Source organism: Phodopus roborovskii, unplaced genomic scaffold, assembly GCF_943737965.1.
Source record: "Phodopus roborovskii unplaced genomic scaffold, PHOROB, whole genome shotgun sequence".
NCBI lineage: Eukaryota > Metazoa > Chordata > Mammalia > Rodentia > Cricetidae > Phodopus > Phodopus roborovskii.
In genome coordinates this window covers 19533544-19545921 of record NW_026126567.1, presented here as the reverse complement: position 1 = coordinate 19545921, position 12378 = coordinate 19533544, and the positions used below count along the sequence as shown (strand labels likewise).

The 12378-nt window shown below is 47.6% G+C and overlaps 1 protein-coding gene across 1 annotated transcript; it reads right to left on the bottom strand.

The window, feature by feature from the left end:
* Window positions 1-867: 867 nt before the first annotated feature.
* Window positions 868-10814, bottom strand: Odf1 (outer dense fiber of sperm tails 1). The gene is made up of 2 exons (XM_051202600.1): window positions 10340-10814; window positions 868-1452 (listed from the first exon to the last, which is right to left on the bottom strand). Exons 1-2 carry the CDS (start codon window positions 10660-10662, stop codon window positions 1002-1004), a joined length of 774 nt encoding a protein of 257 aa, XP_051058557.1. The 5' UTR covers window positions 10663-10814; the 3' UTR covers window positions 868-1001.
* Between the last annotated feature and the right edge of the window lie 1564 nt (window positions 10815-12378).

Genomic DNA, 12378 nt, shown 5'->3' with positions numbered 1-12378 from the left:
CTGCAGGCCTGAAGAGGGCACCAGATCTCATTATAGATGGTTGTGAGCCACCATGTGGTTGCTGGGAATTGAACTCAGGACCTCTGGAAGAACAGGCAGTGCTCTTAACCTCTGAGCCATCTCTCCAGCCCTCATTCTTCCTTTATACTTCCTTTTTCCCCTAGCAATCAAGAGCCACTCTGGAAGCCAGAGGTGGTGGCACAATCCTTTGATTCCAGCACTCGGGAGGCAGAGGCAGGCAGATCTCTGTGAGTTCAAGGCCAGCCTTATCTGTATCATGAGTTTTCAGACAGCCAGAGTTATACAGTAAGACCAGCCTCAAAACCAAACAAACAAGAGTGGCTCTTGAACTATGTCAGTGAGGATCCGAATTCAATTGCTGAGGCCATGCTTCCCTGATATGTTGACCTTTTATGCCTAAAACCACTTTCAAGAATTGGAAAGAGACAGAGTAGCAATAAATCCCCAGTAGGCTGCAAACTACCCTGAGCCAAAGTGCAGTCAAAACCACAGGGATGCTGAAACACTAAAGAGTTGGATGCTGCCTGTCCTGGATCTGTGAACATGTTGCCCAGTGCCCTATTCTCCTAAGGATTGTCTGGTCCCCCAGTAAAACCCACAGTCCTGCTGGGTTTGGGAAAGAGGTTGCATCACCACCAAACCCTGAGTATTATCTTTCACCTGGACAACATTCTTCCAGGAGGGGCCATTTCACAGGGTTACTTAGTGCCAGGCAATGCCTCTGGGTTTAGAGGTTGTTGGATATGGACGATGCGGAGATCAGATCTTATGGTCCACCCCGTCCCTTAATTCTTCGATTAGCTAACTCTTCAAGGAGTCAAACCAAAAGACTAGCACACAACGCCATCAGATTGCAGTTATGTATTCAGTTTCCTATACACTTGAACCACTATGGGCTATGGGAAGGGGAAGAGAAAGTGCTTAAGAGCTGCCTGGCTGGAGGACTGACTTCTGCTAAGACATAGGTTCTAACATATGCCTTACAAGATCATCTTCCTACAGGAGAATCGGCTTCCACAGGGGTAGCAAGGGTTGCAAGGGTCACAGGGGCCGCAGGGGCCGCAGGGGCCACAGGGGCCGCAGGGGCCGCAGGGGCTGCAGGGGCTGCAGGGGTTGCAGGGGTTGCAGGGAGATGTGCAAGGGTAGCAGGGAGATTCGATCTTGACACAGCTGCCGAGCCCGTAGGAGTATGTCACGTCTTTCTCGTCCACACATGGCGGCAAGCTGAACTCTTTGCAGATGTTCATGTAACTGTACTTTTTGGATCCGAGGCAGTCGTACCTGTTTTCCCTCTCGGCTGACACACAGACCTTTCCGTCTTTCACTCGAACTTTGACCTGATCGGGTTCAAAGCCGCACACGTTCACGGACCCTAAGATGTTGCTGCTGCAGCAAGAGGAGGCCAGAATCCTGTTGGTCGTCCTTCTGAGTCTGTGGTTGGGAAGGGAGGGAGGTGGAAGAGCGGTCAGACCCCTGGACTCAGCAGCCCCCTCCCCACTTCCCACTCTTTTGCCTCAAATCAACCTGGTTGGCCATTCAGAGCTTTGTCTAACCCTTAAATCCTGCTCTTCCTGTTATCAGTTGTGGAAACTTGGCCTGTCCCTTAGCCTCTCTGTGACTCGGTTTCCTTCCCTGTGATAATGGTCATAGTACACCACAAGGCCGCTGGAAGGTTAAATGAGATGATGTCTTACTCAGTACTGTGCCTGCTTCGGTATACATCTTGCTTGATTACTACCACGAGCATAACTGTTATCAGACATTGTTTTGTCTTGGTTGACACTGAGGTCTGAGACTCATGCATGTTAGGGAGGCTACACCCCAGCTCAAGGTTCTTTTTACTTTTTTTAAAAAAAGATTTATTTATGTATTTATTTATACAGATCTCATTACAGATGGTTGTGAGCCACCATGTGGGTGCTGGGAATTGAACTCAGGAAGAACAGCCAAACTCTGCATCTTTAAAGATCAAAGCCAGGAATAATAGTGTGTGTCTGTAGATCCAGCTACTCAAGCAGGTGAGGCAGGTGAACTGCTTGAGTCCAACAGTTGGAAGGTAATCTGGTCACCAAAGCATGATCCTATCGTTCAGGCCATCACTGGATAGACAGACAGACACTCCACCAGAAAGCTCACCCACAAACGGCAAAGCAAGAGACCTGTGGTGTGGTTCTTCCTGGGACTAGAAGAGGCCATGGACAGCTGGTGCCAGTGGATCAGATGTGGAGCGATCTCCTTCCCAATGGCATGCTGGCAGGAATCCTATCATCTTGCAAGAGCTTGCTGTGTGTATGTTTCCCCACAGCTTGAAATCACTCATGAGAGGGTTCATGAGGGTGAGTGGAGTTAGCTACAAATTGTGGCCTGAAGAGCTGGCTGCTGAACATCACTGCTGTGGTTGTCACTCAACAGTCCTGCTGTCTAAATTGAGGAATTAGGGTACATCAAGAGGCAGGAAAGTTGGGCTGGAGAGATGGCTCAGTCGCTAAGAGCACTTGCTACTCTTCCAAACGACCCAAGTTCAGTTCTCAGAACCATGTCAGGTGGCTCACAACTACCAGCAACTCACTCTGGGGGACCTGGCAACCTCTTCTGGTCTCTGAGTACCTGCACTCATGTGCACATGCTCACACAGAGATAACCATGAATGAAAATAACTCTTCCATCACATCTGCTGTGCAGATAAGTTACTGAGCTTTCCTACGCCTCGTTTACACTTGGATGATAATGAGCGACCTGCCTACTGCATGGTGAGGCTTGCCTGATGCATGAAATGCATTTACAAAGGTGCTTGATGCTCAACTAGGATGCGAGGACTTTGTTTTCCTTTTTCTTAAAATGTTCCCTTACACGTGTATTTAAATACATTCTTCTTAAGTTACATAAGTTCACTGTAGAAGATACAGGGTATATAGATAAACTAAAGTACTTTTTAAAAATACTCGAACACTCTAACACGCGCGCACATGCATGTCTGTGGTGATTTCTACATACACATCGATAGATTTATGTGTTTTTATGAAATCATGCTATGTATATACTTTTAATTTGTATTTCTCACTTGATAAAACTTCATGAGACTGGCTTAATAATGTGAATTACTACTCTTGTATTGAAAATTATAAAGTAAGACTCGGCTATGACCAATAGAACTCATTCCTCGAGGACATTGACACAAATAGATCAGATGACAGTCAGAGCCCTTCACATCCATTCTACACTGGCCCTGGGGAAACTGAGGATGGTGTGTGGTAGATGTCCTTGCCCTGTATGTTCCAGCCTGCCTTAGGTCATACCAAAAAGAAAGGAAGACGACTGGCCTCTTTGAAATTACTGTCTGTGAAGTCAGTAGACTTAGCCCCATCTCTCTCTGGAAGGGCAGAGAGACCCTCACAGAGGTGTAGGGAACTAGCCTGGACACCAGCCCTCTCTGGCTGGATCATGACTTGAAGCAGCCATAGGCATGTGTGAAGGGACTCTCAAGACTTGCTTATGATATGTGAAGGCACATGTGCATATGTGTGCAGGTGAGTGGTGTGCGTATGCACAGGTGTGTGTGCATATATGTGTGTGGTGTGTTTATGCCAGTGTGTGTGCCTGTGTGCATGCATGTGTGTGGTGTGTATGTGTGTACATTTGTGTGGTGTGTGCACATGTGTCTGTCTAAACACACACAAGGAGAGTCAGTCTTGGTTAAATGGGAAGCATCAAATCCTGACATTATCGATAGTAGAGATGGGCTGGCGTTAACAAAGCAAGCTGAGAATCCCGAGCAGGTTCCCTAACCCTCAGCTGATTCTTCAGGACAAGCTCAGTCTTCTCACCACAGAAGCTGGGGCCTAACCTGGGGACCTGACTTGTCAATCACAGCCAACTTTCAGATCTGTTTCCTCTTAGACAACCAGGTCCCAGCAACAGTTAAATGTATTTTATTACTGGCCCCTCCTCACCATCCTCTGTTCCTGTCACCTTGGCTCCTTTGACCCTGCAGTAGCTGTCCAGGGGTCGCACACTGTCCAGAGATCCCACAGTTTGAGTCTCTAGAAGACTGTCAAACTCTCGGCAAGGCCAGTTTCTTCATTTCTACTTTAGTGGTTATACTCCTGTGCCCTGTCCCCACTCCCTTGGATTAAGGGAAGCTTGTTAGCTTGGGGTAGGGGGACTATGCCTGTGCACAGAGCTCCCTACTTTTCTCCTGGTCTCAGCTGTGTTTACTCCCATGTCCATCCACACCCTTGAATGCACCCTACCTTCCCTGTAGCGTTTTATACTCAACTGTCTCCACAAAGTTCAGTTTTAACCTGGAGAGGGAGAAAGTAACAAAGGCCTGACCCTGAAGAGTACACACAGGCAGGCTCCCTCTAGACTTCACTTGGATGTTCTTTTTCTCTTGAATTTACACCCATTCCAAAGAGCTACCTAAAGACTGGAGAGATGTCTCAGTGGTTAAGAGCACTGACTGCTCTTCCAGAGGACCCGGGTTCAATTCCCAGCAACCACATGGCAGCTCACAACTCTAACTCAGTTTCAGGGGACCTGATACCCGTGGCAAAAACACCAATGCATATAAAATAAAAATAAACAAATTAAAAACTAATCATCCCAGATGAAAAGATTAATTAAGCCGGGCAGTGGTGGTGCACACCTTTAGTCCCAGCACTTGGGAGGCAGAGGCAGGTAGATCTCTGTGAGTTTGAGACCAGCCTGGTCTACAGAGCAAGTTCCAGGACACCATCCAAAGCCACAGAGACACCTGTCTTGAAAAACAAAAATGAACAAAAGAGATTAATTACAAAAAACCCAAAAAGCTACCTAAACTCTGCTCTTCCCATCTTTATCTTAGTCTTCACCTGCCGCCTCCTGCCCCGGCCCCATGCATATGTTCTTGCGTGCACATAATGTGTGTGGAGGCCCAGGTTGACGTCAGGCAACCTTAGTTTTTGAGACAGGGTTCTCTGGACCTGGACCTCACTGATTAGACTACACTAGCTGCCAGCACCCCCAAGATCCTGCTGTCTCTGCCTCCCCAGGGCTGAGGTTACAGATGCCACAGCACCCAGCTTTTTTATGTGGGTGCTGGGGATCTGAACTCAGGTTCTCATGCTTGTGGGGCAAGCACTGGAGCAACTGAGTGTCTCCTCAGCCCCTCTCGGCTTTCTCCTTCTGGGGTACACAACTGCCCTCTGCAGGGGGAGCAAGCTGAGTGGTGTAGGTGAACCCTTCTTCCAGCAGGGCTCACGAAACACAGGCGTCTGCTTCCCACCTGAGTTCTAGATCCACTAGGTTGGTATAAAGCTGTGACTACTCCTTCTAGAAAGTTCTGGGTAATGCTGCTAACACTGGTTCATGGCCACACCAAAAACTGACAGGTGGCTGTGCACCCATGTGCTAGACTCTACCAATTCCTAGTCATCAAAAACACTATTCCTTAATGTTTCGTCATAAAATAACTGAGACAATAGCCAACTGGGTATTAAACAGGAGATGCTCGGTACCTAGTTTTCATTCCATGAGCTGTAAGTCATCTTTATCAGGCTGTGTAGGCTCTACCTTAAATAGATTTACCTTAAATCTGAGACCTTCAGTGAACAAATCCCAAGCCTGTATTATTAAACAAAAGGGTTAAACCAAATAACAGGTGTGCTCCTGAGACTGGAGGGTAATTCAGTGGCAGGATTCTTGCTTAGTATACACAAGGACCTGGTGTTAGTATTCCAGCATCCTTACTGGTCTGCTGTGGGGTCCTGACAGGACACGCCTCAGCTGCAGCCACTAAGAGCACCTCCTGTGCACACTCACTATGTTCTCTTTGAAAAGGGCCCTGCCCACCACCTCCCGTCTTCCTCCCTCCCTCCCTCCCTCCCTCTCTTTTTCTCTCTTTCTTTCTTTCTCTCCCCCATTCTCTCCCTCCCTCCCTTTCTTTTCTCTCTCTCTCTCTTCCCCTGCTCTCTCCCTCCCTTCCTTTTTCTTTTCTCTCTTTCTTTCTTTCCCCAAGTTCTCTCTCTCTCCCTTTCCCCTCTCTTCCTTTCTTTTCTCTCTTTCTGTCCCCCTGTTCTCTTCCTCCCTCCCTTCCTTTCTTTTCTTTCTCTCTTTTCTTTCTCTTCCCCTGTTCTCTCCCTCCCTTCCTTCCTTCCCTCCTTTCTTTTCTCTCTCCCTCCCTCCCTCCCTTCCGTCCTTTCTTTCCTCTTTCTCTCTTTTCTCTCCCTCCCTCCCTTCCGTCCTTTCTTTCCTCTTTCTCTCTTTTCTCTCCCTCCCTCCCTTCCTTCCTTTCTTTTCTCTCTCTTTTCTCTCTCTCCCCATTCTCTCTTTCTCTCCCCTCCCTCCTTCCCTCTCCCCTTCCTTCCTTTCTTTTCTCTCTTTCTGTCCCCCTGTTCTCTCTCTCCCTCCCTCCCTCCCTTCCTTCCTTTCTTTTCTCTCTCTTTTCTTTCTCTCTCTCCCTCCCTCCCTCCCTTCCTTTCTTTTCTCTCTCTTTTCTTTCTCTTCTCCTGTTCCCTCCCTCCCTTCCTCCCCCCCTTTCCTTCCTCCTCTGTCCTGCTGCTCCTGTTTCCAGAAGCTGGTCTTCCCCCTTCCCTTCCCTCTTCTTATGATCCCTTTCCCTAATAATAAAGAACCAAACAAACCCCCTCTGCTTGAACCCTGTTCTCATGGCATCTTTCTCCCGAGCACCACTTTCCTTAAATTACAATACCTGGGTTTTATTTCAGGCACAGGAAATAAAATTAAAAATCGCACTTGACCTACATGGGTGTCAGTGCTTCCTGTGTAGTCGAGTGATGATGATGTGCTCTGAGACCCAGGGGTTTGGAAGATAGAAAGAACTAAAGAGGCAGCTTTACTTCCACCTTTCAGTGGACGCAGAAGCAGCCAGGAGGGGAAAATCAATTCTTTGGTAGCCCTGAAACCTCTGCCTTGCTGGGTGCTGGTGGCGCACACCTTTAGTTCCAGCACTCAGGAGTGGGGGCAGAGGGAGTGGGATCTCTGTGAATTCAAGGCCAGCCTGGTCTACAGAGCGAGTTCCAGGACAGGCTCCAAAGCCACAGAGAAACCCTGTCTCAAAAAACCAACAAAACAAAAAAACCTCTGCCTTGCCCCATTGACTGAGTAGATTCAGTGAAAACCTCAAACTCAGTGTGAAAGTAACGAGAAGAGAAATATTTGAGGTTTTAAGATGTCATATTTTGAGTGTGGGGTTCTCCAGGGAATTTATTAAGAGTCAGGCTAACCACAGATTCTCAGGTAAGTGGATGGAAGTAAGTCTTGGGACTGGTGCCTAGGTACCAGGCAAGGGCACAGAGGTTGAGCCCAGTGCAACTCAAGGGCACAACTCCAAACTGAGGTGCACAGGGTTGCAAGTACTCATGCCAGATGTCAGTGTCACCACAGGCATTCATTAGCCTGAATTACAGAAGGATGGGGCTTAGTTAGTTTCTCTAGCTTTAGTACAAGAGACAGAAGCCTGTTAAGAGTGGATGTATAAGCTTAACTCAGGCTGGTGGCATGGCTTCGTGAAAGAAAACCAAATTCTGGCCAGGCGGTGGTGGTGGTGGTGGTGGTGGTGCACGCCTTTAATCCCAGCACTTGGGAAGCAGAGGCAAGTAGACTTCTGTGAGTTCGAGGTCAGCCTGGGCTACAGAGCTAGTTCTAGGACAGCCAGGGCTACACAGAGAAACCCTGTTTTGAAAAGGAAGGAAGGAAGAAAGGAAGAAAGGAAGGAAGGAAGGAAGGAAGGAAGGAAGGAAGGAAGGAAGAAGACAAAACCAAATTCTGTCACGGCCATTCCCTTGAATCAGAAAGTGAGGAAAGAGGCCGGCGACTGACTATTGGAGCTTGGAGTGTAAAATATAAAATCAGGAAAATCCCAAAGCAGCTAAGGAAACAGAAGAGCTGTGGGTCTGGTCCCTGCTAAGGAAGACACTGTCTTCTAAAACAGAGACTTAAACAGTGGTAATGGGCAGGACTTTTTAACCCTCATCTAAAAACAGCCCACTGTACACATACATACATCACCCAGCAGAGACTTGCAGAGGGAATTAAAAAACATATTCCAGTCTTTTTACCAAGCAGGAGGAAACATTGGAGACATAGAAGACATTCACACAGGGAGAAAAAGTTCAGTGTAGTTGAGGCAATTGCAGATCAAGGACAAAGAACCTTCTGGACAACAGTCAGACGTCTGAAAAGACATCTCACAACTCACTGATTCCCAGACATTCCTTCAAGGGGTGAAAAGTCACACAAATATGAATTCTTAAACTCAAAAAGCTTTCAGCACGGCTTCACACCAAAGATGGTTTTAAAAAAACAAAACAAAACTGAATGGAGGCTTTTCAAAATCTATTCCGTCATGGGTCAGGAGCTGGATTGAAGACAAAGAAAAAGAAGGCATTTCACTGAAAGAAAAAAGAAATTAGTCATGAGTCCTTTGTGATTGGAGCTCAGATCTAGGCTTTACTTTCTTTTACCCCTATTCAGGAAAAATGAAGCTGTAGGACAGGAAAAACCAGGCTGTTGGAACTAGAGCATGGGGCTTTTACAGAGCGAGGATTGGAAGAAAAATGCTAGAGAAGAGATAAAGCGGGCAACCTGAGGGTTCAGGAACTAAGTAAGGACACCGCCCACTTCACACATGTTGCCTGCACTGAGACACAGGCACTATCAGGAAAAGCACCCCAGACCCGAGGAAGGCTGCTCTCTCTGAGTCAGTCTACTGAGAGTAAGGCTTGAGGCTGAGCCTACTGAGTTCTGGGAAATTGTCTTGTGGGAAGAAGGCAGGAGGGCACAGACATTGGACAGAAAAAAAAAAAAATCTGTCCTGGAGTGTAGGAAGTCAGGCAGGCAGATGACCAGGACAGAAGGATTAAGAGCCATGGAGAGGAGACACAGAGCCTCTCACAAAGAACACTTAATATTTGGAGCAAATATTAACCGGTCCCTACTTCATAGTGTGAGTTCAATAACTTGACATCCTCAGGGGTAAAAATAAATGTTGGTTCAAAATTGTAGGTACATTTGTAGGTGAATACTCCATCCCCAGTCGCCAGGTAGGTCAGCTCCTGACCTTGTGACTGATGACATAATCAGTGATTGTCCTATTACCCTTCTCAATAAAACATCACAGTCACTGTTGCCAAGGGCCTGTGTCCATCCACACACCCTTTAATCATTCCATTCATCCATCTATTCATCTATCATCTTCCCATGTATCTTGTCCATCCACACACCCTTTAATCATTCCATTTAAACATCTATTCATCTATCATCTTCATGTATCTTGTCCATCCACACACTCTTTAATCATTCCATTCATCCATCTATTCATCTATCATCTTCCCATGTATTTTCTATATTTTTAAGAACAATCCCCTATTGAACACGATTTGCCTGCCCTTTGCCTTTTCACTTAATGTATCCATACATAAAGAACTTTCCAACTTTTTGTCCCCCCTTTTGAAATCTTTTGAAACAGTCTCACATAGCTCAAGCTGGCCTCATACTCATAATGTAGCAGAAGTTGGCCAAGAACCTATGATTTTCCCACCTCCGCCTCCCCTCCCAAGTGCAAGAACCTACAGGAATCAGTCACCTGGCCTTGTTCTTTAATCCTTTCCTCCGATTCTAGTGAATGGGTGCACAGTCACTTATATAACCAGGGGACAATGTCCCCCGTCTATATAGACTATAGGTATAAGCAAAAAGTTAGGAAAGGATTACAGAAAACAACTCCCCCTGTTAAATTACCCAACTCACTGTCACCTGTCCCTTCTGAGGTGGAGGGCGAGGCCAACAGAGCAGCCCTTCCCCTAGATAAACCCTGCCTGAGACTGGATAGGAGAAAGATTTCCACACACAAGGAGAATGTCTCTAGAGTTCAGTCCACTCTCTACCCCTGAGGCTTCTGGCAAACGTTACTGATTTGATCAGTGATTATGACTCCTCCTGAAGTCATTTCTGAAAGTCCAAAAAACACTCAGGACCCTTCCATCATACCCAGAGGAAATGTTGAGCTTGCTGCTTCCATAGCTTTTCAATGACACCCCCTATTTCTTTCCTTCATCAAGGCCACCTTATTGACCATGGCATTGACCATGGCACTCTTGCCATAAGCCCCCATCAACCTTGCCAGCCCACCACCTCACATTGTCTCTGGAGAGCCTCACTATGGCCTTACCTTTCTTCTCTAAGCCTTGCCTAGGTTACCCGAGTCACTGTCTTGATCCCCTTCTATGTCTATTCAATTGTCACTGTCCCCGCTGTCCCCCTCCCTCCCACCGCTGCGGCTGTTATACTGACTACGCGACCTATGGCTACATCCTCTCACTTGGCCAACTCTCTTTTCTCATCCTCAATGGCGCAGATAGCTTTCCTCTCTAAGCTGCGGAGTGATGGTCGAAGGCAGTACAGCTTGTAGTCACACAGGCAGCACGGGTAGTAGAGGTCGCACAGGCCGCAGGAACGGGACCGCTTGGAGTAGCAGAGGCAGTAGGGGTAGGGGTGTAGGTCACAGCAGCAGTACGGATGCATGTACAAGTCACACAGGCAGCGGGAACTCAGTTCGTCGATACATCTCAGTTGCCTTAATTCTCTGTCCACCTTCTTTATGTCCCTCCTAACACTGTCCAAAAGACAACTCAGTGCAGCCATTACGGTCACACCTTATTGTGCTGTGAGTACCCTTGGGGAATGGCACTCAGAGGAAAAAAATTGTTCTAAGCTCTGCTCAGAGGCCTCCTTTAAAATTAAATGAGCTGCACATGACTCCCTTACTTTAAAGCTTGGGTTCTGTGACCCCGCCCACCCTTAAGTATGTCATAGTCTCCTGGTTACCATGCCAACTGCAAACACAAAGACCTCCTCAGGGCTACTCCCAGAGGACCTACTCACACTGAGGTTCATTCAGCTCAGTTTTAGTGGGGCTCTCTAACAGTCCCAGCCCTTCGGGGTTCACGGACTAGCCTTTAGTGTCCTTGACTTGTATGTGTTAAGAAGGTATGACATGGGTGTGACTGTGACCCTGATAAGTGGCAGGAGTTGCCTGGCTCTGGTCTCTGTGCTTTCTAGTTCTAGCCCTGAGCCTTGTAAGGTTGATTTTGCCCATAGACAGTTAAAGTGTAAGGAACTTTCCTGCTGGTCCTTTTCTCCTACCAAGTCAACGTCAAGTCTCCCATTGTCCTTGACTTTCTCAGTCCCAAATCTCTGAGTCCTACCCATGATTTTTATTATTTTCCTGGTGCCAGGAATCAAACCCAGGGCCTCATACACCATAGACAGCTGCCCATCCTTCATCAGATGGGTTCTAGTTAACTAGGAACATCAGTTCCCAACTCGTCCAGGGCCCATATGCTCTCATCTCCTAATGTCTTCAGGCCCCACCTCCCGGCAAGGATACCCGTGGTCTTGTTTCTAAGCCTTGATGTGTCTGGCCCCTGAGTGCCTCCCAAGCATTGGCTCTGGTCCTCTTCCAGCCTGAAACCCTTGCTTCAGCTGCTGCCCGTGTTGTAATATAGATCAACCTTTCTAGACCACACACTGGGCCTCAGATTGGACTTGTACTTCCTATCTACTTTTGTCCCTCAGACCACTTCCAGCTCTCAACTCCCCTTTTCCTAGACTAAGACCTAGTGTAGTGGCATCTTGCCTTGCCAGTGAACTTGTGTAGTGGCCATACCCTTTGGGGAGAATGGCTCAGGGGTTAAGCACTCTGGCTGCTCTTCTAGAGGTCTTGAGTTCAATTCCCAGAAACCGCATGGTGGCTCACAACCATCTATAATGAGATCCCAGCGAAGGCACGTGAGGACAAAGGAGAGGTGACTCCAGAGAGGGAACTAAGGGCTAGGTTTGAAGACCATGGCAAGAGGGTTGTACTCTTATTTTGAGTTCAATAAAGGATCATTGGTTATCTATCCTCCCCAATCGATAGCTGCTATAAGGAGACCAGCCCCGATGAAGCCGGGGCTGGTGGTTCGGGGCTGGTGGTTATGGTTCAAATAGCATAAGAAGGAAGCTGGAGCTGGAGAGATGGCTCAGTGGTTAGGAGCATTTGCCCCCTTGTAGAGGCCTGGGTTCAGTACCCAAGACCCGCATTGTGATTCAGTCATTGTGACTCCAGTTCCATAGGAGCTGGTACCATCTCCTGACCGCCACAGGTACCGAACATGATCATGCACATAAATACATACAGGCAAAGCACACATAAAGTAAACTGAGTAAATAAGGCAGCCAGCTGGGTGGTGGTGGCACTCGCCTTTAATCCCTGTACTTGGGAGGCAGAGACAGGCAGGTCTCTGAGTTCAAGGCCAGCCTGGTCAACAGAGCAAGTTCCAAGACATGCTCCAAAGCTTCACAGAGAAACCCTGTTTC